The 25,533-nt window shown below is 40.4% G+C and overlaps 1 protein-coding gene across 1 annotated transcript in view; it reads left to right on the top strand.

The window, feature by feature from the left end:
- Positions 1-25,533, top strand: part of smad6b (SMAD family member 6b) — a 150,068-nt gene that overhangs the window by 34,843 nt on the left and 89,692 nt on the right. Inside the window, exons 2-3 of the mRNA XM_061969490.2 lie at positions 9,294-9,350; positions 9,763-9,840. Coding sequence (XP_061825474.2) covers positions 9,294-9,350; positions 9,763-9,840 — 135 coding nt within the window. The remainder of the gene's footprint in view (positions 1-9,293; positions 9,351-9,762; positions 9,841-25,533) is intronic.

Genomic DNA, 25,533 nt, shown 5'->3' with positions numbered 1-25,533 from the left:
GTCTTCAGGCCAGCCAGGGTCTCCTAAAGAACCCTAAAACTCATGGAGATCTGGCATTCCAAGCTATAGCTCCCAGACTCTGAAACAATTTGCACCAGTCCCTCTGTGATCTTGACTGTGTTGAAACTTTTAAGAAACATTTGAAAACTTCTCTTTTTAGTAAAGCTTTTAGTTAATGCACCCTTTAACTATCAACTTTAATCCACTTTGTATCCTTTTTATTTGATTGATTGATTGATTGAGACTTTTATTAGTAGATTGCACAGTACAGTACATATTCCGTACAATTGATCACTAAATGGTAACACCCCAATAAGTTTTTACACTTGTTTAAGTCGGGGTCCACGTTAATCAATTCATGGTACAAATATATACAATCGGCATAATACAGTCATCACACAAGTTAATCATCAGAGTATATACATTGAATTATTTACACCCCAAACCTAACCACACATCCCACCCCCCGGGGTGGGATGTGGAGGGGGTGGGTTTGGGGGGGGGTGTTAGGTTTGGTTGATATCATCACTTCAGTCATCAACAATTATATCATCTGAGAAATGGACATTGAAACAGTGTAGGTGTGACTTGGTAGGATATGTACAGCGAGCAGAGAACATAGTGAGCTCAGAAAGCATAAGAACAAGTACCGTATTTTTCGGAGTATAAGTCGCACCGGAGTATAAGTTGCACCTGCCGAAAATGCATAATAAAGAAGGAAAAAAAACATATATAAGTCCCACTGGAGCCCGGCCAAACTATGAAAAAAAACTGCGACTTATAGTCCGAAAAATACGGTATATACATTTGATTATTTACATTTGAATATTTACAATCCGGGGAGGTGGGATGTGGTGGGGGGAGGGTGTTAGTCTAGGGTTGTAGTTGCCTGGAGGTGTTCTTTTAGTGCGCTTTTGAAGAATGATGTTGCCCATGTTGTTTTAATTGAATTGTTGTTTTACTCTCCTATTTCTGGGGCTGAGGTTGCTGAGGTAGTTAAAAAGCTCCTCGGTGGCAAGGCCCCAGGGGTAGATGAGATCCGCCCGGAGTTCCTTAAGGCTCTGGATGCTGTGGGGCTGTCTTGGTTGACAAGACTCTGCAGCATCGCGTGGACATCGGGGGCGGTGCCTCTGGATTGGCAGACCGGGGTGGTGGTTCCTCTCTTTAAGAAGGGGAACCGGAGGGTGTGTTCTAACTATCGTGGGATCACACTCCTCAGCCTTCCTGGTAAGGTCTATTCAGGTGTACTGGAGAGGAGGCTACGGCGGATAGTCGAACCTCGGATTCAGGAGGAACAGTGTGGTTTTTGTCCTGGTCGTGGAACTGTGGACCAGCTCTATACTCTCGGCAGGGTCCTTGAGGGTGCATGGGAGTTTGCCCAACCAGTCTACATGTGCTTTGTGGACTTGGAGAAGGCATTCGACCGTGTCCCTCGGGAAGTCCTGTGGGGAGTGCTCAGAGAGTATGGGGTATCGGACTGTCTGATTGTGGCGGTCCGCTCCCTGTATGATCAGTGCCAGAGCTTGGTCCGCATTGCCGGCAGTAAGTCGGACACGTTTCCAGTGAGGGTTGGACTCCGCCAGGGCTGCCCTTTGTCACCGATTCTGTTCATAACTTTTATGCACAGAATTTCTAGGCGCAGTCAAGGCGTTGAGGGGATCCGGTTTGGTGGCTGCAGGATTAGGTCTCTGCTTTTTGCAGATGATGTGGTCCTGATGGCTTCATCTAGCCAGGATCTTCAGCTCTCACTGGATCGGTTCGCAGCCGAGTGTGAAGCGACTGGGATGAGAATCAGCACCTCCAAGTCCGAGTCCATGGTTCTCGCCCGGAAAAGGGTGGAGTGCCATCTCCGGGTTGGGGAGGAGACCCTGCCCCAAGTGGAGGAGTTCAAGTACCTCGGAGTCTTGTTCACGAGTGGGGGAAGAGTGGATCGTGAGATCGACAGGCGGATCGGTGCGGCGTCTTCAGTAATGCGGACGCTGTATCGATCCGTTGTGGTGAAGAAGGAGCTGAGCCGGAAGGCAAAGCTCTCAATTTACCGGTCGATCTACGTTCCCATCCTCACCTATGGTCATGAGCTTTGGGTTATGACCGAAAGGACAAGATCACGGGTACAAGCGGCCGAAATGAGTTTCCTCCGCCGGGTGGCGGGGCTCTCCCTTAGAGATAGGGTGAGAAGCTCTGTCATCCGGGGGGAGCTCAAAGTAAAGCCGCTGCTCCTCCACATCGAGAGGAGCCAGATGAGGTGGTTCGGGCATCTGGTCAGGATGCCACCCGAACGCCTCCCTAGGGAGGTGTTTAGGGCACGTCCGACCGGTAGGAGGCCGCGGGGAAGACCCAGGACACGTTGGGAAGACTATGTCTCCCGGCTGGCCTGGGAACGCCTCGGGGTCCCACAGGAAGAGCTGGACGAAGTGGCTGGGGAGAGGGAAGTCTGGGCTTCCCTGCTTAGGCTGCTGCCCCTGCGACCCGACCTCGGATAAGCGGAAGAAGATGGATGGATGGATGGATGGATGTTGTTTTACTTCACCAAGTTTTGTACAGCGCTTTGTGATTTTATCTGTGAAAAGCGCATTATGAATAAACTTTACTAACTTACTTACTTGGTAAAGTGCATTAAGAGTCAATAAGTGATAATCAATGGGGTCAAACTTTGGGGTTTTTGGAACAGCGCCACCATGTGGTGTATGTGTCTGAAATATAAAAGCACAGGCAACAGAGCAGAGGTGCATGTTTTCTTTGACAAATCTTCATTTTGTGTGTAAAAAGATAACTTATGTAAACATGTTTTAATATAGTTTTGTATCCCGCAATGGACTAACAGCCACTGTGTTCCTAAGCTCTTAAAGCAGTCTTCATTGGACTGACACAAAACTTGTTTCTCCCTTTTATTTGGACAGCCATTGTACTTTTCAAGTGAGCTCAGTTTCAAGTTACGCCTTTAAAAGCCCTTTTGTCCTAAGGAGGTCCCCTTATGCTATTTAGGTGGAGGAGTGGTGATAATATACAGTTTGCATACTACTGGCGCCAGACTGACTCGCTGTGTATCTAAGTGACTGAGTTCAGATCCTGGCAATTACTGCCGCCACTCTTAAAGGACCCGCAGCTATTAGCTTTTCTCCTTCCCCCTCTTTTCCCCCTGCAGGCAAGGTCACAGTGTGCTCGCAAACTTTATTTTCCTTCTTGTGCAAGGAACTTTACTTCTTTTCCTACTTTTTACATGAGATACCAACAACGTCTTTGAACCATGCAAATGCCTAGAAGGGACACGTTTCCTTTAGATCAGGGGTGCTCACACTTTTTCTGCAGGCGAGCTACTTTTCAATTGATCAAGTCGTGGGGATCTACCTCATTCATATATATCATTTATATTTACTTATTTATGAAATGTATGTTTTTGTTAACAAGTTAAAGGTGTTTAATGATAATGCAAGCATGTTTAACACATATAGTTAATATTGTTAAAAAATTAAAGGTGTTTAATGATAATACAAGTATGTTTAATACATATAGTTACTATTGTTAACAAGTTAAAGGTGTTTAAAGATAATGCAAGCATGTTTAACACATATAGTTAATATTGTTAACAAGTTAAAGGTGTTTAAAGATAATGCAAGCATGTTTAACACATATAGTTAATATTGTTAACAAGTTCAAGGTGTTTAAAGATAATGCAAGCATGTTTAACACATATAGGTAATATTGTTAACAAGTTAAAGGTGTTTAAAGATAATACAAGCATGTTTAACACATAGTTAATATTGTTAAAAAATTAAATTAAAGGTGTTTAATGATAATACAAGTATGTTTAATAAATATAGTTACTATTGTTAACAAGTTAAAGGTGTTTAAAGATAATGCAAGCACGTTTAACACATATAGTTAATATTGTTAACAAGTTAAAGGTGTTTAATGATAATACAAGCATGTTTAACACATAGTTACAATTGTTAAATAAATCAATGATAAATGGGTTATACTTGTATAGCGCTTTTCTACCTTCAAGGTACTCAAAGTGCTTTGACAGTATTTCCACATTCACCCATTCACACACACATTCACACACTGATGGCAGGAGCTGCCATGTAAGGCGCTTACCAGCAGCCATCAGGAGCAAGGGGTGAAGTGTCTTGCCCAAGGACACAATTTGTTAATAAATTAAGGGTGTTTAATGATAATACAAGAATGTTTAATACATATAGTTAATATTGTTAACAAGTTAAAGGTGTTTAAAGATAATACAAGCATGTTTAACACATATAGTTAATATTGTTAACAAGTTAAAGGTGTTTAAAGATAATACAAGCATGTTTAACACATATAGTTAATATTGTTAACAAGTTAAAGGTGTTTAATGATAATACAAGCATGTTTAACACATATAGTTGATATTGTTAATAAGTTAAATGTTTAAAGATAATACAAGCATGTTTAACACATATAGATTCCTTTCTTTCATGAAGACAAGAATATAAGTTGGTGTATTACCTGATTCTGATGACTTGCATTGATTGGAATCAGACAGTGGTGCTGATAACATCCGCATTTTCGAATGGAGGAGAAAAAAGTCCTCCTTTCTGTCCAATACCACATGAAAGTGGTTGGTTTTTGGCATCTTATTTGTCCAGCTTCCGTACTCCTTTGTATACACTTTACAAGAAATACATTCTCGGCAAACTCCGTAGCTTGCTAGCTTGTGCACGCCAGCTTTCTGAGACTCTTATTTTGTTAGCGCAGGCAGGATGAAGCAGAGCTTTTATTGTGCAACTGTGCAGTCGGTCTTTGGAGTTTTGACGACAGGTACGGCGCCAGAGTCTGTTGAAATAAAGTGTTTCTCGCCTTCCAGTCGGTCATTTTAATGAGCTGGCAGCAGCCAGCGTCATCTCAGAAGACCCTCGGGTGCCGTGAATGTCAATCAAGTGACGAAAGTGACGTCATAGTGAAGATTTATGATCGCTCATTTTTAGGACTATTTTTTTAATGCCTGGCTGGTGAGCGACTGACACACCCTCCGAGATTGACCGGTAGCTCGCGATCGACGTAATGAACACCCCTGCTTTAGATTCATGAGACTGTGTATGTGTCCTACCAAGAGGGCATGCTCGGTCCCTGTCGTCCTTAGAAAACTGCTACTATTATGTAGCTTTGTGTTAGCTTCAGTAGCTTCTTAGGAGTTGAATGATGTGTACTGTGTAATGACATCCAATACAAAGGCTGGCTAAGAAATATAACGACGTGATAACGATGATTTATTGACGCTGTCAGAGATGATTGTAAGGTAGAGCGTGGAACTGTACTAGAGATGTCCCGATCCAGGTTTTTGCACTTCCGATCCGATACCGATATTGTTTTTGCATTTCCGATCCGATACCGATACTGACCGATACTGGCCTATCTGAGCATGTATTAAAGTTTAAAGTTATTTAGCCTACTTAGTTGTCAGAATCATGTTGAAAAGGGTTTTAGTACTCTTGATAACAACTAGCCAGCTGAATTAGGGGAGTTTGAATAATACACAATGGTTGGTAACAAGAAACTGACCTGTTTATTCAATGATAAACACAAAATAGACAAAATTATACATGACAAACAGAAATGGCATCATTGAAACTAGGGCTGGGCGATATGGCCTTTTTTTAATATTGCGATATTTTAAGGCCATATTGCGATACACAATATATATCTCGATATTTTGCCTTAGCCTTGAATGAACACTTGATGCATATAATCACAGCAGTATGATGATTCTATGTGTTTTGATTGATTGATTGAGACTTTTATTAGTAGGTTGCACAGTGAAGTACATATTCCGTACAATTGACCACTAAATGGTAACACCCCAATAAGTTTTTCAACTTGTTTAAGTCGGGGTCCACTTAAATTGATTCATGATACAGATATATACTATCAGATATATACTATCATCATAATACAGTCATCACACAAGATAATCACATTGAATTATTTACATTATTTATAATCCAGTGTGTGGAGGGGGGCGCCGGATGTAAGTGTCAAAAAGACAGCCAAAAGAGTTTGATATGAGAATAAATCTAAAGTTAAAATATAGGGTAGAAATGCACCCATTTGCAGGAAATGTAGTCTTGATTTTCAACATTTTCTTTCAAGGCTTGCATGTCTACATTAAAACATTCTTCTTCATACTGCATTAATATATGCTACTTTTAAACTTTCATGCAGAGAAGGAAATCACAACTAAAAAAATCACTAATTTTTTCATACGGTGTTGATGTGGAAATTTTTGCCTCGGCATTTTGATGGTGTGGACGTGTGGCACCGAATGGAGATAAGCGTCTCGACAGACATTACAATATTTGAACAATGATGACGAAAACTGTTTTCTCTGTCGTGTCCGTGTGTCGAAAATTGTTATGCGCTTATTTTTTTATTTGATTTTGTGCGTGGCATTGATTTGCTATGCGCAGAGGACGCTTAAACAGTGCGCAATTGCACAGGCGAGCACCTTAGAGGGAGCGTTGCTCGCACGGCTGCGCTAGCACCACAGCTAACGTTAGCCATGCTGCTACCTCTCTGCTCGGGGAGGACGTATACGTATGTGACGTAGGACGTGACAGTATGTGACGTATGACGTGACAGTATGTGACGTATGACGTGACAGTATGTGACGTATGACGTGACAGTATGTGACGTGTGTAAGAAGGTGCGCTTGCTGTCTGTGAGAGGGAGACACAGGAAAGAGTGAGAAGAGCCTGTCGTGTAATGCCAGCAGCTAAAAGCAACTGCGTGAGAATCCACAGACCTGTGGATGTGTTGAAGGTGTGCTGGAAAATGCGGAACGGAAATTATAGGGAGCAGCAGAAAAGTGGAATGTACTATTTAAATAGGTGCGTTGGAAAACACGGAGCAGAGTTTTTTTTTAACTGGATCTGGATCGGCATTTTTCCATGCCTTGCCGATCCGCATTTTTTTGCAAATATCGGCGGCCGATCCGATCCAAATATCGGATCGGGACATCCCTAGTCTGCAGTGTTGTAGCTTCTTCTAAATCACTAATCCTCGCCTCCATGGCGACAAATAAAGTAAGTTTCTTACAAGTATCATCCCTGCAAGACGAGGAATAGCTAAACATGCTTCACTGCACACCGTAGCTCACCCCCGTCACAATGTAAACAAACACCATTGGTGGATCTGCATCTACTGTAATGATACTAAGCACAGGAGCGTATCTAGTCGATACGACTATGATTACATAGATATTTTTTAGCATCACAAAATCTTCAGTTTTTTTTTAAAGTTTATATTACGTTTATAAACTCAGGAAATGTGTCCCTGGACACATGAGGACTTTGAATATGACCAATGTATTAAAGTCTTCCTATGTTCAAGGACTTATTTCCTTTAGTTTGTAAACAATAATAAATGACAACATCTGTCAATATTTTGACGGATTCAACATCCTTGTTTACATTCAAGAGATCTAGCTTAGCGGGTAGCATGGCCTCTTGTATCCTCGTACGGTATGTAGTAGGGATGTCCCGATCCGATATTTGGATCGGATCGGCTGCCGATATTTGCCAAAAAATGCGTATCGGCAAGCCATGGGAAAATGCCGATCCAGATCCAGTTTAAAAAAAAACTCCGGTCCGTGTTTTCCAACGCACCTATTTAAATAATATATTCCACTTTTCTGCTGCTCCCTAATTTCCGTTCCGCATTTTCCAGCACACCTTCAACACATCCACAGGTCTGTGAATTCTCACGCAGTTGCTTTTAGCTGCTGGCATTACACGACAGGCTCTTCTCACTCTTTCCTGTGTCTCCCTCTCACAGACAGCAAGCGCACCTTCTTACAGACGTCACATACTGTCACGTCATACGTCACATACGTATACGCCCTCCCCGAGCAGAGAGGTAGCAGCATGGCTAACGTTAGCTGTGATGCTAGCGCAGCCGCTAAGGTGCGCGCCTGCTCAAACGTCCTCTGCGCACGGCAAATCTATGCCACGCACAAAATCGAATAAAAAAATAAGCGCATAACAATTTTCGACACACGGACACGACAGAGAAAACAGTTTCCGTCATCATTGTTCAAATATTGTAACGTCTGTCGAGACGCTTATCTCCATTCGGTGCCACACGTCCACACCATCAAAATGCCGAGGCAAAAATTTCCACATCAACACCGTATGAAAAAATTAGTGATTTTTTTAGTTGTGATTTCCTTCTCTGCATGAAAGTTTAAAAGTAGCAAATATTAATGCAGTATGAAGAAGAATGTTTTAATGTAGACATGCAAGCCTTGAAAGAAAATTTTGAAAATCAAGACTACATTTCCTGCAAATGGGTGCCTTTCTACCCTATATTTTAACTTTAGATTTATTCTCATATCAAACTCTTTTGGCTGTCTTTTTGACACTTACATCCGGCGCCCCCCTCCACACCCTGGATTATAAATAATGTAAATAATTCAATGTGATTATCTTGTGTGATGACTGTATTATGATGATAGTATATATCTGATAGTATATATCTGTATCATGAATCAATTTAAGTGGACCCGGACTTAAACAAGTTGAAAAACTTATTGGGGTGTTACCATTTAGTGGTCAATTGTACGGAATATGTACTTCACTGTGCAACCTACTAATAAAAGTCTCAATCAATCAATCAAAACACACAGAATCATCATACTGCTGTGATTATATGCATCAAGTGTTCATTCAAGGCTAAGGCAAAATATCGAGATATATATCGTGTATCGCAATATGGCCTTAAAATATCGCAATATTAAAAAAAGGCCATATCGCCCAGCCCTAGTTCAATGATGCCATTTCTGTTTGTCATGTATAATTTTGTCTGTTTTGTGTTTATCCTTGAATAAACAGGTCAGTTTCTTGTTACCAACCATTGTGTATTATTCAAACTCCCCTGATTCAGCTGGCTAGTTGTTATCAAGAGTACTAAAACCCTTTTCAACATGATTCTGACAACTAAGTAGGTTAAATAACTTTAAACTTTAATACATGCTCGGATAGGCCAGTATCGGTCAGTATCGGTATCGGATCGGAAGTGCAAAAACAATATCGGTATCGGATCGGAAGTGCAAAAACCTGGATCGGGACATCCCTAATCTCTAGTATTAAAAGCTCTATCGTCGGCCGCATGTATATCATTTATCGCACAACCCTATACTCACAAGTGTATAACATACATTTTGTGGCCAGTATATCAAAACAAAACACCCATTGGATTGAAACTGTGCAACTTGTATAATTGTTCCCTATTTTGATATCATGTATTTCATATTACAGAGTCACCCCCGCCTCCATATTCAAGGCTCTCCCCAAATGAAGAACACAAGCCACTGGGTAAGTGACAATAACAACATTATTTACTGTACTCTTACTGACGTGTCAATTGTGACTAAGTAGTTGTTCATCTCCATGCAGACTTTTTACTGGCAGCCTTGATCAACTCAAGAGTTGTAATGTGGTGAAACTGCTGAACCTCTTATGTGGCATGTTCCGTGGACTAGCCCGAGGCCACATAAGGGTTCTGGAAGCACTTGTCGGAGGGGGGGGGGAGTCATCAGTTAAAGCCTGTTCGTGAGCCCTGTGCTGTTATCTATTATGGGATGAAACTAATAGTCTTTAGTGGATGGGGGAACTTGATATTGACACTAGCAATGATGAATGCTGCTTGGAGAACCACTGCAGCAACATTGCAGACGGGCTGATGCACCTAATGAGGAGGCTAATTTCTCTTTTTGGTTCCCTTCAGACCTGTCAGACTCCACATTGTCTTACACTGAAACGGAGGCCGCCAGCTCACCAAACATCACACCAGGGGAATTCTCAGGTGGGTGTGCTTCTCTGACTGTCATACTCTCCATAAAAGGAGCCCTTTGCAGAAAGGCTTTACTTTATTTCAATTATTAATGTCTCCCACAAGTGATGTCGGAGGGGGCCAGGCTGTAGAATGGAAGTCATTAGTACGAGGAGGAATTTGGTTTAGCAGGGAAATTGTTTGTTTTGATGTTGTTTGACCACTTAACAATATGTGGATTGTCTTATATGTCCATATAAGACGTTAGTTCCTTCCATCTGCGTATGTTAATCAAATCACATTCTGTGGAAAAAAAGGATTCTAGTTTGTTAAAGTATGCACCTACCGTATTTTGCTGTGTCTAAATTGGACTCATAAACCTACTTGGTGTCATTTGGCCCTGTGTTTTATGCCTTCTCATGAAAAGCTATTAAGCGAGGTTCTCAGATAAAGGTTTCTTTGTCATTAGCGGTTCCACAGGGCGTGCTGGCCTCACCACGCTCGGTTTTCCTTTCAGAAATATTTGAGAGGTATAAAACCCTAATAAGATTTGTGCTCATTGAGAAACAAGCACGCATACTTGTGCATTAGTGTGTGTGTGTGTGTGTGTGTGTGTGTGTGTGTGTGTGTGTGTTCTTGTATTTCTACCCTTCTTGAGACATCAACAAGGACAAGTACCTTCCATATGAGGACCGGTGAACAAGTTAGGACCGAAATCATGATCCCAATACGGAAAACCATTGCATCTGTAAGAGGATGTCTCATTAGCACCCCTGGTGGTGAAATCTATCAACATTAGGGTGGTTTTAAAAGTGCTCCCCCTCTGGTCAACATATGAAATAACAAGTGTGTGTAAGAAATTGAAATGCACCCCCTTTGGCCAAAATTAATTAAAACAAAAAAATGTACTGTATATAAAGACATACTGCAATAACTTGAAGTAAGTAATGAAGATTAAAAACAAATTACCAACAAAAAAATTAAAACATTTTAAAATAACTAAAAGCAGTATTTTTCTCACGTTGTGTCGACTTTTTCCGTATAAAATTGTGTATAATTTCTCATATTCTTTCTGTTTATGTAATATTGCAAATTTTTCTCGTAAAATTATTACTTTTTTATGTAAAATTATTACTTTTTTATGTAAATATTTGTAAATTTGTCATATCAACCTCTGACTTTTATCACAATATTGCCAATGTTTCTGTTGTTCTTGCAAAACAGTGACATTCTGATTATTATAATATTGCCAACATTTTTAAAGTTTTCTTATAAAATTGTGACTTTTTTCGAATAAAATTACGACTCTTTTCAGAAAATTACCAACATTTTAAGCTTTTCTTGTACAATTGCGACTGTTATTGAGTAAAATTCCAACTTTTATCATAATATTGCACAAATGCTCAGTTTTTCTTGAAAAAGTTTGACTTGCGTCGAGTAAAATTACAACTTTTATTATAACACTGCCAAAATTCAAAGTTTTTCTTGTGACATTGTGACCTTTTTCTTGTGAAATTCCAACTCATTCTTCACAACATTTTTTTTATTTTTTATTGGCATAGCATGTATATATTATTAATTAGATGGGTAGGTCGTGAGTTCAAACCCCGGCCGAGTCATACCAAAGACTACACAAATGGGAGCCATTACCTCCCTGCTTGGCACTCAGCATCAAGGGTTGGAATTGGGGGTTAAATCATTCGGGCGCGGCCACCGCTGCTGCCCACTGCTCCCCTCACCTCCCAAAGGGTGAACAAGGGTGATGGGTCAAATGCAGAGAATAATTTCACCACACTTAGTGTGTGTGTGTGACAATCATTGGTACTTTAACTTAATGTTGTAAATACAAATCTTTATATATCTAGAAAGGGTGGGTCTAAAGAGGTAGGTATAGGGGTGTAACGGTACACAAAAATTTCGGTTCGGTACGTACCTCGGTTTAGAGGTCACGGTTTGGTTCATTTTCGGTAAAGTAAGAAAACAACAAAATATACATTTTTGGGTTATTTATTTACCAAATTTGTAAACAATGGTTTTATCCTGTTAACATTGGGAACACTATAATAATTCTGCCCACGTTAATCAACATTAAACTGCCTCAAGTTGTTGCTCGGATTAAATAAAATGACAAAACTTTTCTTCTACATATAAAAAGTGCAACATTAAACAGTTTCAAGTCAACTCATCATGCTTAATTTATTACAGCATTTGGGAAGCCTGTAGTTGATTTATATCAGGAGTGCTCATTACGTCGATCGCGAGCTACCGGTCGATCGTGGAGGGTGTGTCAGTCGATCACCAGTCAGGCATTAAAAAAATAGTCCTAAAAATGAGCGATCATAAATCTTCACTATGACGTCACTTTCGTCACTTGATTGACATTCACGGCACCCGAGGGTCTTCTGAGATGACGCTGGCTGCTGCCAGCTCATTAAAATTACCGACTGGAAGGCGAGAAACACTTTATTTCAACAGACTCTGGCGCCGTACCTGTCGTCAAAACTCCAAAGACCGACTGCACAGTTGCACAGTTGCGCTAACAAAATAAGAGTCTCAGAAAGCTGGCGTGCACAAGCTAGCAAGCTACGGAGTTTGCCGACAATGTATTTCTTGTAAAGTGTATACAAAGGAGTACGGAAGCTGGACAAATAAGATGCCAAAAACCAACCACTTTCATGTGGTATTGGACAGAAAGGAGGACTTTTTTCTCCTCCATTCGAAAATGCGGACGTTATCATCACCACTGTCTGATTCCTATCAATGCAAGTCATCAGAATCAGGTAATACACCAACTTATATTCTTGTCTTCATGAAAGAAAGGAATCTATATGTGTTAAACATGCTTGTATTATCTTTAAACACTTTTAACTTATTAACAATATTAACTATATACACCTACTCAGTGGCCTAGTGGTTAGAGTGTCCGCCCTGAGATCGGTAGGTTGTGAGTTCAAACCCCGGCCGAGTCATACCAAAGACTATAAAAAAATGGGACCCATTACCTCCCTGCTTGGCACTCAGCATCAAGGGTTGGAATTGGGGGTTAAATCACCAAAATGATTCCCGGGCGCGGCCACCGCTGCTGCCCACTGCTCCCCTCACCTCCCAGGGGGTGATCAAGGGTGATGGGTCAAATGCAGAGAATAATCTCGCCACACCTAGTGTGTGTGTGACAATCATTGGTACTTTAACTTTAACTTTAACTTTATATGTGTTAAACATGCTTTTATTATCATTAAACACCTTTAACTTGTTAACAATATTAACTATATGTGTTAAACATGCTTGTATTATCATTAAACACCTTTAACTTGTGAACAATATTAACTATATGTGTTAAACATGCTTGTATTATCTCTAAACACCTTTAACTTGTTAACAAAAACATATATTTCATAAATAAGTAAATATAAATTATATGTATGAATGAGGTAGATCCCCACGACTTGATCAATTGAAAAGTAGCTCGCCTGCAGAAAAAGCGTGAGCACCCCTGTTTTATATGATGTAAATGTTATATTTTTATCAACATGTGATAGCAGGGACCCTGCCATTCAAAACTAGGCGGCTCCATAACAAATGATTAATGTAACTATAGCTGAAAAAATAGTACAATAGCAATAGGAGAGACTATTCATCCCTGAACACCATGGAGTTCATGTAGGCTTAATGATGCACTTACATTATTATATCAACTATCAGAGACAGAAACTCTTCATTTAACATAATGTCCTTTCTTGCTGCTTCAACACAGCTCAATCAACACAGAAAAAGGTCAAGTGAAATAACAGACAGACAGGGCTTTGCTGTCCGTAACACACACACACACACACACACATGGGTGCTGTGTAGAGTACTGACAGAGACAGGCAGAAGGAAGCGGAGCAGCTTGTTAAGACTTTATCTTAGGCGGCTACTTAATATGTCCGTGTGGAAACTCGTTCGGTACACCTCCGAACCAAACTGAACCCCCCGTATCGAAACGGTACCGTTATACCCCTAGGTAGGTATATTTCGGAGGTCTCAAGAAGGTAAAAATACAAGAATGTGTGTGTGTGTGTGTGTGTGTGTGTGTGTGTCGTGGAAGCGAGGATTTAAAGGAAACCACCAAAGGAAGTGAGTAGAAACAGACTCTGTGCTGTGATTTGAAGTGAAACACTCCTTTCTGGGGTCGACATGAGATCACCCTCCCCTTTTCTTTTAGCAGCCTCTATGGACAGCATCATGTGGACAGGGTGTCCGAGCACGTTTTTTTTAGGGGGGTTGCGATTTCCTGTTCAAGACCCAGAGGCCCTGGACAGTTGAGTAGCTGGTTACCTGGCAGTGAAGTATTCAATCAACGAGCAACCCCCCAGCCCAACCCCCAAGCCTCCTACCCTGGTAGTCAGCTGTCACCACCTCCGTGTGGCCCGGCGACACTCCCTGAGTCAACAAATGAGGGGCTTGTCAGAGCGTGCACCACAATTCCAGGGAGACTGCGGTGAGGAGGGAGTTTCTAGACGCGCTTTGGTTTTCCTCCCACTGTCGTTCAGGCCGCTCTTGGGCGAGAGAGCGGAACAGTGGACCAGAAGGTGGTGTTTTTTCTCGTGCGGTGCGCTAATTGTCGACGCCACTTTGGCTCCGATGGCGTGTCTCAGCTTTGAGAGTTTAGCTGATCGTGTGATTTTGTTTGTGACACGTACTGTTTGTAGTCAGTGAGTTTTCCCCACAATGTCTCTGAAGTGTTTTAGAACTATTCAAAAAAAAATAGCACCTTGTGTCAAACTCAAGGCCTGCCACATTATTTTAAGTGGCCCACGAAAGCCTGGAAATAATATGCGTTAATAAAATGCAATTTATACTCCTGTGCGACTTATTTTTGTTTTTTTCCTTCTTTATTATGCATTTTCGGCCGGTGCGACTTACCGTATTTTCCGCACTATAAGGCGCACCGGATTATTAGCCGCACCTTCAATGAATTACATATTTCATAACTTTGTCCACCAATAAGCCGCCCCGGATTATAAGCCGCGCCTACGCTGCGCTAAAGGGAATGTCAAAAAAAACAGTCAGATAGTTCAGTCAAACTTTAATAATATATTGAAAACCAGCGTTCTAACAACTCTGTCCCAAAATGTACGCAAATGTGCAATCACAAACATAGTAAAATTCAAAATGGTGTAGAGCAATAGCAACATAATGTTGCTCGAACGTTAATGTCACAACACACAAAATAAACATAGCGCTCACCTTCTGAAGTTATTCTTCATTCGTAAATCCTTCGAATTCTTCGTCTTCGGTGTCCGAATTGAAAAGTTGCGCAAGCGTGGGTTCCAAAATGGCCGGCTCCGTCTCTTCGAAGTCATCGGAGTCAGTGTCGCTGTTGTTGTCCAGTAGTTCTGTGAATCCTGCCTTCCGGAAAGCTCGGACCACAGTTGTGACCGAAATATCTGCCCAGGCATTTACGATCCACTGGCAAATGTTGGCGTATGTCGTCCGGCGCTGTCTGCCCGTCTTAGTGAAGGTGTGTTCGCCTTCGGAGCTGTGTGAAAAAAGCCACCCGGCCTCTTCGCGTAAACTTCCCTTAACCACTCGCTCATCTTTTCTTCATCCATCCATCCCTTCGAGTTAGCTTTTATGATGACGCCGGCTGGAAAGGTCTCTTTTGGCAAGGTCTTCCTTTTGAATATCACCATGGGTGGAAGTTAGCATGGCAAGCTAGAACCACAGTGAAGGATGACTTCTCATTCCCTGTGGTGCGAATATTCACCGTACGTGCTCCCGTTCCACAGTGCGGTTCACAGGAATATCAGTTGCTGTGAAATACGGTAGTAATCCGTGTGCGGATGGAGAGATTGCGTCTTTTTATGAACCGGATCCTTGTCGCTAAGTAGGAGCCATTTTGTGGTCTTTACAGATGTAAACAGGAAATGAAACGTACGGTGATATCCGCGCGTTTTTTCTTCTTCTTCCGGGGGCGGGCGGTAGCTTACAGTAGAAGAAGAAGCGCTTCCTGTTCTATGGGGGCGGGTGCTTTCCTTGGCGGTTGCTTGCGTAGAAGAAGAAGCGCTTCCTGTTCTACCGGGAAAAAAGATGGCGGCTGTTTACCGAAGTTGCGAGATCGAAACTTTATGAAAATGAATCGTAATAAAGCGCACCGGGTTATAAGGCGCACTGTCAGCTTTAGAGAAAATTTGTGGTTATTAGGTGCGCCTTATAGTGCGGAAAATACGGTATACTCCGGAGCGACTTATACTCAGAAAAATACAGTACTTAGTTAAAACAAGTTTGAGAACCACTGCTACACAGTATTCAGCAAGTAGAGGTACATGTTAAAAGTGATAGAGAGGTGTATCTTGGGTTATGCATTTTTTTTGGGTAATCAAATACCAGCGGTCAGGAATGATTTCTCTGCACAAGTGAGATCCACCACAACAAGCCCTTCCCCACAGCGTACGAAGTGTGCAACCCAACGTTCATCATGATTAAAAAAAAAAGCCAGCTTAGAGACACTCCTATGTTGTTTGGCAACACTTTAAACACGACTTGTTTATTTAGGCAAAGTGAGCAGCCTGGGGGCCATTTGCTGAATGCAGCTTTTTATGGGCCTGTCTCACATTGTAGAAATAGAATTCTATTAGATTCCGAGCAAATATCTCAACATCAATAGCATTAACCAAAATAACAGAGGAAATGACCAATGCAATAGATGATAAAGAATGTGCGGCCGCAGTATTCATGGACTTAACAAAAGCATTTGACACAATTAATCATGATATTTTAATAGGAAAATTAGAACGATATGGCATCAGAGGTTTGGTATTGAATTGGGTAAGAAGTTATTTAACCAACAGGAAGCAATATGTGAAGATGGGTGAAAATATGTCAACACGGCTAGATATATCCTGTGGTGTACCCCAGGGGTCAATACTGGGACCAAGATTGTTCAATCTTTATATAAACGACATTTGTAAGGTTACGAAGGACTTAAAGTTGGTTTTATTTGCGGACGACACAACTGCTTTCTGTTCAGGAGAGAGCACACAGAAGATAATACAAATAATAACAGAAGAAATGAACAAATTAAAAAGATGGTTTGACAAAAACAGACTATCTTTGAATCTCAGTAAAACTAAAATGATGCTATTTGGTAATAGTAGAAAAGAGCATCATACACAAATACAAATAGACGGAGTAGACATAGAAAGGGTAAAAGAAACTAGATTTTTGGGAGTATTAATAGATGATCAAATGAACTGGAAATCTCATATACAAAACATACAACATAAGGTGGAAAAAAACATTTCAATAATGAATAAAGCAAAATATGTCCTGGGCCAAAAATCACTTCATATTCTCTACTGCTCGCTAGTGTTACCATATCTGAGTTATTGTGCAGAAATATGGGGAAATAACTACAAATGTGCGCTACATTCGCTAACCGTGTTACAAAAAAGATCAGTTAGAATAATACATAATGTTGGATATAGAGAACACACAAACCCTTTATTTATTAAGTCAGAAATATTAAAGTTCGGTGATTTGGTAAAATTGCAAACAGCTAAAATGATGTACAAAGCAAACTATAACCTGCTACCAAAGAATGTACAACAATTCTTCTCAACTAAAGAGGAGAAATATAACCTTAGAGGAAAAAATAATTTAAAACATTTATATGCACGTACAACACTTAGAACTTTTAGCATATCAGTATGTGGAATTAAATGATGGAATGGATTAAGTAAAGAAGTTAAAAATTGTACTGATATGATCCAGTTTAAGAGGTTGTTCAAAATAATAGTGCTTACAGAGTACAAAAAAGAAGAATTATGAGAAATACTTTCAACCTTATTGAAAATAAGATATTCTTCATCTCAGTATGTTAATAATGACTGAATTAATTAATTGATTACATATTACAAAACTGTTGTATACTAATTCATAGATGTTATTTTATATTATATAAAAAGGTCAGTAAATGATTCTATATATTTGTAAACGCTTTGAAGTGGGAAAGGGGTAGGATTAAATAAGCTTTGCTTCTTCCTACTCCTTTTCGGGCATGATGTAAAATGAAATGATATGAAATCGTGTGATGTATTATGATGTAAGTGTGTTCATGTTCCAAATAAACTAAAGAAAGAAAGAAAGAAAGAATAAACCCCCCAAAAATGGGAAAATAGAGCAAAAAGGCAAATGGTACTGACAAATGGCAGACATGGACATAGAGCTGGGCGATATGGCCTTTTATTAATATCTCGATATTTTTAGTCCATGTCACGATACACCATATATATGTGGATATTTAGCCTTAGCCTTGAATGAACACTTGATGCATATAATCACAGCAGTATGATGATTCTATGTGTCTACATAAAACATTCTTCTTCATACTGCATTAATATATGCTACTTTTAAACTTTCATACAGAGAGGGAAATCACAACTAAAAGTGTATTTATTAAAGAGTTATTAAGCAGTGGCACAAACATTCATGTCATTTCCAAAACAGAAAGAGCAAGATTGTCAGAGACATTTTAAAACAAGCTATTAGTGCACTTTTGTGCATGATGTCACTAAGATGACATATCAAAACAACACTAAATTAAAGCTGCAAGCAGCGTTGGTCGGGCCCGCGTATTTGGCAGGTGCTAGTCCTAAGTGTCCCAAAACTTTTGTCCAGGATTAGTCCTAAGTGTCCCAATACTTTTGTCAATTTGTAGTCCTAAGTGTCCCAATACTTTTGTCCAGTGTAAGTGTCCCAATACTTTTGTCCAGTTTTCGTCCTAAGTGTCCCAATACTTTTGTCCAGTGGTATTCCTAAGTGTCCCAATACTTTTGTCCAGTGTAAGTGTCCCAATACTTTTGTCCAGTTTTCGTCCTAAGTGTCCCAATACTTTTGTCCAGTGGTATTCCTAAGTGTCCCAATACTTTTGTGCAGTGTAAGTGTCCCAATACTTTTGTCAAGTTGTAGTCCCAAGTGTCCCAATACTTTTGTCCAGTTTTCGTGCTATGTGTCCCAATACTTTTGTCCAGTGGTAGTCATAAGTGTCCCAATACTTTTGTCTACTTTTAGTCCGAATTGTCCCAATATTTTTGTCTAGTGTACCTACCTTGTCTGCATTGTGTGGGCACGCTGGTGCTGCCTGCTTTTAAGCAGCCATCTTGAAAAAACAGCAGCATCAGCGCAGAGGTTCTTTGAAGGGTCATAAAATCAAAACCGGAGCAGGTATCAAAACTCTTTCGACAACTTTTAATCAGAAGGGTTCAATCTCTCTCCTGTGTTAGTTTGAAGCCGAAACAACAAACGCGCTCAGAGGAGATAATGTTTGAAGAAAGGTGACCGGTTTTTACAAAAATGTTGTTTTGAAGGGGGAATAGCAAACTTCCTGTTGATTTTTGCTGGGGGTTGTCAATTTATGAAATGTAGGTCTAAGTTAGACCTACATAGAGGTTTTTGTTTCATGTCTCTCCGACCTTCCCAGTGGGAGTTACAGGCAGTTTTGTCATTTTTTTCTTCCGAGGAGCAGTTTTTTCTGCGTTTTATTCAAAAATTGCGCTAGAGCGCAATTTTGAGATTTGGGGTTAGGTTTTTTTATAAGATCGCAATTTTTGACAGTCCTGATGTGTGCGTTCAGTTTGGTGAGTTTTGAAGCCTGTTAAGGGGGTCAAATTTCAGCTCAAAGAGGAAAAAGTGACTGTTTTTAGTACTTTTTTGTCTTGAAGGGGGAATTGCCAACTTCCTGTTGATTTTAGCCCGACAATGTACTATTATGAAATGTAGGTCTAAGTCAGACCTACATAGAGGTTTTTGTTTCATGTCTCTCCGACCTTCCTAGTGGGAGTTACAGGCAGTCTAGTTTTTTTTTCTTCCTAGGGGGCGCTAGAGCGCAATTTTGAGTTTTGTGGTTCGGTTTTTAAAAAAAAGGCAATTTTCGCAGGTCCTGATGTGTGGGTCAAATATGGTGAGTTTTGAAGCATGTTAAGTGGGTCAAATTACAGTTGAATGTGGCGGCGGAAGAATAAAGAATAAAAAATAAAACCTTACAAATTCAATAGGTCCTTATGTCCCATGGCATAAGGACTCCCTTTGGGAGTCCTTATACAATGGGCCATGCGGGCCCTAATTAAAGTGCACTTTTTGTACAGAATGCCACTACAATAGTTTAAAACAAATAAAGTGCACTTTTGTGCATGATGTCACACAAGATATTTCAATAAGTGTCACATAAAAATGAGCTGCATAATAGGAAATCAAATAGTGTATGTCCTTCGCTATGTGGTTGGTTCCTGCGGACGTTATCTACTTCTGTTCTTGACTATTTTTTCACATGGTGTTGATGTGGAAATGGTTGCTTCGGCATTTTGTGGGTGTGGCACCAAACGGAGATGTTGACATGCGGAGTTTCAAGCACTCTTTATTCTCTAGCGGGCATACTTGCCAACCCTCCCGAATTTTCCGGGAGACTCCCGAAATTCAGCGCCTCTCCCGAAAACCTCCCGGGACAAATATTCTCCCGAAAATCTCCCGATTTTCAGCCGGAGCTGGAAGCCACGCCCCCTCCAGCTCCATGCGGACCTGAGTGAGGACAGCCTTTTTTCATGACGGGAGGACAACAGGGTGACAAGAACTAAATCATCCAGACTAGAGATAAATTGTATTATTATGTTTATTTCACCTAAAAATAAATATATTTATTAATTAAAAAAACAAAAAAACTAAATACATTTTTACTATATTTTGCTAAAAACATCAAAAGTAATTGTAATTTTTCGTGACTCCTTATTACATCCAGCCATAGAATTATACATTAAAATAAACATATTTGAAATAATTGATTTTAAATGATCATAATAATTCATTTAAAATGACCATATTTAATTATTAAAATAATTGCTTGTTTATCAACAACTATAGCATTTTATTCATTACATTTTGAAACTCTCAGAAGCCAAGTTATGATATATTCCTTAATATTTATTTATGCAAGTTTGAAGTATCAATTATCTAAACACAGTTTTGTTTGCATATTTTCAGGATGTAGATATATATATATATATATATATATATATATTATATATATATATATATATATATATATATATGTATGAAATACTTGACTTGGTGAATTCTAGCTGTCAATATACTCCTCCCTCTTAACCACGCCCCCAACCATGCCCCACCACGCCCCCACCCCCCACCTCCCGAAATCGGAGGTCTCAAGGTTGGCAAGTATGCTAGCGGGTGACTTTTCAAATGATGCTACAAATTAGCAGTAGGTGCTACTTTTTGTAACAACGCTTTTGCCGCATACTTGTTCGACATTTTCCCGCTTGAAGCCAAACCATCGCCAGACGATGGACCCCCTGCTGTTTTTCCTAGGAATTAATTCTTCCTTCATTTGTTACCAGATTCGCACCTTCTTTCTCTCGTATTACCACTCGCACCGCACCGTTAGCATCACAGCTAATGTTACCCATGCTGCTACCTCTCTGCTCAGTGAGGGCGTATACGCATACTTGCCAACCCTCCCGGATTTTCCGGGAGACTCACGAAATTCAGCGCCTGTCCCGAGAACCTCCCGGGACAAATTTTCTCCCGAAAATCTCCCGAAATTCAGGCGGACCTGAGTGACGTGTTGACAGCCTGTTTTCAAGTCCGCTTTCCCACAATATAAACAGCGTGCCTGCCCAATCACGTTATAACTGTAGAATGATAGAGGGCGAGTTCTTGGTTTCTTATGTGGGTTTATTGTTAGGCAGTTTCATTAACGTCCTCCCAGACCCAGCACGGCAACAACACACAACAACAGCAGTCACGTCTACCGTAAAGCAGTTTGTCTGCCGTAAACAGCAATGTTGTGACACTCTTAAACAGGACAATACTGCCATCTAGTGCATTTGATGAAAGCACTTTTGTGCGTGCCACACAGCAATGCATCATCAGCATGGTTAGAAAAATAGTGACAGAGAATAGAACAAGGATGGACAATTCAACCCTTAACTCAACAATGAGTAGATGAGTGTTATCTTTGTGTATATGTGTAAATAAATGAACACTGAAATTCAAGTATTTATTTTATATATATATATATATATATATATATATATATATATATATATAATAAAATAAATATATATTTATAGCTAGAATTCACTGAAAGTCAAGTATTTCTTGTATATATATATATATATATATATATATATATATATATATATATATATATATATATATATATATATATATATATATATAATATGAAATACTTGACTTAGTGAATTCTAGCTGTAAATATACTCCTCCCCTCTTAACCACGCCCCCAACCACGCCCCGCCCCCAAACACGCCCCCCCCCCACCTCCCGAAATCGGAGGTCTCAAGGTTGGCAAGTATGCGTATACGTATGTGACGTATGTAAGAAAGTGCGCTTGTTTTATGTCTCTGTGAGAAGGAGAGACAAAAAAGAGTGAAAAAAGCCTGTAGTGTAATACCCGCAGCTAAAAGCAACTGCGTGAGAACGTATACTCCAATATCACGATATAGTCATTTTCTATATCACACAGAGACAAACCCGCGATATATCCAGTATATTCCATATACTGGATATATGCGATGAGGTGGCGACTTGTCCAGGGTGTACCCCGCCTTCCGCCCGATTGTAGCTGAGATAGGCTCCAGCGCCCCCCGCGACCCCAAAGGGAATAAGCGGTAGAAAATGGATGGATGGATGGATTCCATATATCGCCCAGCCCTACTGGGACGCTGTGACTGCAATTTACATTCTGTACAACATTGAATACTTGACAATTTGAAATGTTTTAATAAAGTAAGTAAATTTGAAAATACGTGAGTTAAGGTTTTTTTTTTAATCTTAAGTATTGAGAATCTTGAAGAAGGTATCAACCATTGTGTCAGGTTTGTCACTGACAGTTTGGTTATGTTTTAGTTTTTCCTCTGAGTTTGTCTTTATTTCCTGTCAGCGCTTTTATTTTGGTTGTTTCCTGCTTGTCTCCCTGAGCGCTGCTTCCCCTCAGCTGTGGCAGATTGGCACCTGGCCACACCTGGTGTCAATCAGCCAGTTGCTATTTAAACCTGCCTTGCCATCCAGTCTGGGCTGGAGTATTGATTGTCGATGTCTACTACTTGTCGTTGGAGCTACTACTTGTCATTCTCAGTTTGCTGTCTCCGAGCTCTTTTGTTTCGTGTTATCCTGTTAGCCGTTAGCTGTTTCCAGTTTTTCTGTTTGCTGGTTCCTGTTTTCAGTTTGGCTATTCCTAGTTCCTGGTTTGTGTTTTACATTTATTTTGGACATTAAATCATACTTGCCAACCTTGAGACCTCCGATTTCGGGAGGTGGGGGGTGGGGGTCGTGGTCTGGGGTGGGCGGGGGGCGTGGTTAAGATATATATATAAGAAATACTTGACTTTCAGTGAATTCTAGCTATATATATATATATATATATATATATATATATATATATATATATATATATATATATATATATATATATATATAGATAGATAAAATAAATACTTGGATTTCAGTGTTCATTTATTTACACATATACACACACATAACACTCACCTACTCATTGTTGAGTTAAGGGTTGAATTGTCCATCCTTGTTCTATTCTCTGTCACTATTTCAAAACACACACATTATACAAATATACATTATAAAATCAATAAGAAAACGGGAGCTCTAATTTGGGAGTCTGAATTAGGATCAGAAGTTCCTATATAAACATTGCGCACTCACGTCGCCATTTTGTATTGATTACTGCAGCTGTGCACTGGATTCATTCACAAATACAAACTACAACTCACAAACACTTTAGAGTTAGGCTCCACCATCAGAATGTGTACTTAAACTTATAAAGATCACATGGATATTATTCAGTGAGTTGATTCACCAAAACTAACCTGTTATACAGGAAGAAAAAGCACACAGGACGTTTCAATTGTTCACAGACTGGTCGCGCTCATCAGAATGACAAGACACTTCCGGTCTGCAGGTGATAGCATTCAATTGAAAAGAAACGCCCTACTGCCCCCTACTGACCAATGTGAATACTGATAAATGTGTAATGACAGCTCCAAAAAGGAATTCAAACCACAAAATAAAATAAATAAATCAACACAAAAATGTGACACATTATGGGTAGGTCACATATGCATGTACAGTAGATGGCAGTATTGTCCTGTTTAAAAGTGTCACAACATTGCTGTTTACGGCAGACGAACTGCTTTACGGTAGACGGAAACTTGACTGCTGTTGTTGTGTGTTGTTACCGTGCTGGGAGGACGTTAATGAAACTGCCTAACAATAAACCCACATAAGAAACCAAGAACTCGCCCTCCATCATTAGCTGTTTCTATTGTGGGAAAGCGGACGTGTGAACAGGCTGTCAACACGTCACTCAGGTCCGCACGGAGCTGGAGGGGGCGTGGCCTCCAGCTCCGCCTGAATTTCGGGAGATTTTCGGTAGAAAATTTGTCCCGGGAGGTTTTCGGGAGAGGCGCTGAATTTCGGGAGTCTCCGTGAAAATCCGGGAGGGTTGGCAAGTATGCATTAAATCATGTTTTCCCGCACAAAGCCTGCCTTCTCTGCATCTTGAGGTTCGTCACTAACACCGTGTGACAGAATACTCCAGCCTAACACGAACCCCGCGGAGATTTCGATGGCAGAGAGGCTTAACAGTGCTTTAACTTTGATGGCCGAATCGAGGAAATGCTTTGCCTCTTTTTGTAATCCCTCCCACCCATCCCTGTCCTGTGTTGGCTTCTCGGGGGACTTCTGGGATCCGTCCCTTGAGCAGGGGGCTATGAGTAGCTGTGCAGCTGGGGAGGCACACCTACTTCTCTAACCAGTGGGTCTGCAACAGACGCCGCCATCCACTCCTTGACTCTGTTTGTATGAAGACCCCTATGCTCCTTGTATTTATGCTACGTACCTTCTTGGCTATTTCCAGTGCCATCCAGCTTGGTATGTACCATGATAGTTTGCACATCTTGCAACTCCGACCCAAGTTTAGTTAGTTTTGTATATTAGCTTTTGTTCTTTTTGTCACGGTGCTCTTTTTGTGTTCTCTTTTTCGCACCGTCGCTTTTTGTTATATCCTATTTTTGGATCATTGTTGTGAGTGCTTTTTTCGTTAAGTAAAGAACTGTTTTACTCACAATCCATCTGCATCCTTGGGTTCTTCTGTTCCACATTTAATTGAACTGTGACACATTGAAATGCTGGTATATTGTGACAACCTTCTTCCACATCTCAAAACATGCATTTAGAGCTTACATAGGGCCTGTAAAGTATCCAAAGGTCTGAATGTAAACAGTTGTTTGTCCTCTCACCCAAAGTCAACTGGGTTAGGCTAAGAAACAACACAATTGATTTACCCTGACCCCATCACCCTTGGGAAGATCAGGCTATAAAATGTAATCAGAAGCCTCAAGGAAGTTTGGGTCACTACACATTCAGAGGAAAAATGCCTTTGTGTTTTTCTTCTTGTTGTTCTGCAGACGCCATCATAACTAACAACTAACGTATAGGCTGTCCTTGTCAAGTGTATTGCCTAGTCATGGTGCATCTGTCATGTTGCTGACCTGGAAGTCACACTGCATAGAGACCATGCATGGTGTGTGTAGGTAGACTTGTATGGGAGCCAGACTCCAGCTCTTGACAGAAGAACAAGTAAACATGAGTGGGAGTCGGGGTGTGATGTGTGGAATAATCAAGCCCAGTGTG

Source organism: Nerophis lumbriciformis, linkage group LG10 (assembly GCF_033978685.3).
Source record: "Nerophis lumbriciformis linkage group LG10, RoL_Nlum_v2.1, whole genome shotgun sequence".
NCBI classification, from domain to species: Eukaryota; Metazoa; Chordata; class Actinopteri; order Syngnathiformes; family Syngnathidae; genus Nerophis; species Nerophis lumbriciformis.
The sequence above is the reverse complement of the archived record's forward strand: the minus strand, read 5'-3'. Positions and strand labels throughout refer to the sequence as shown.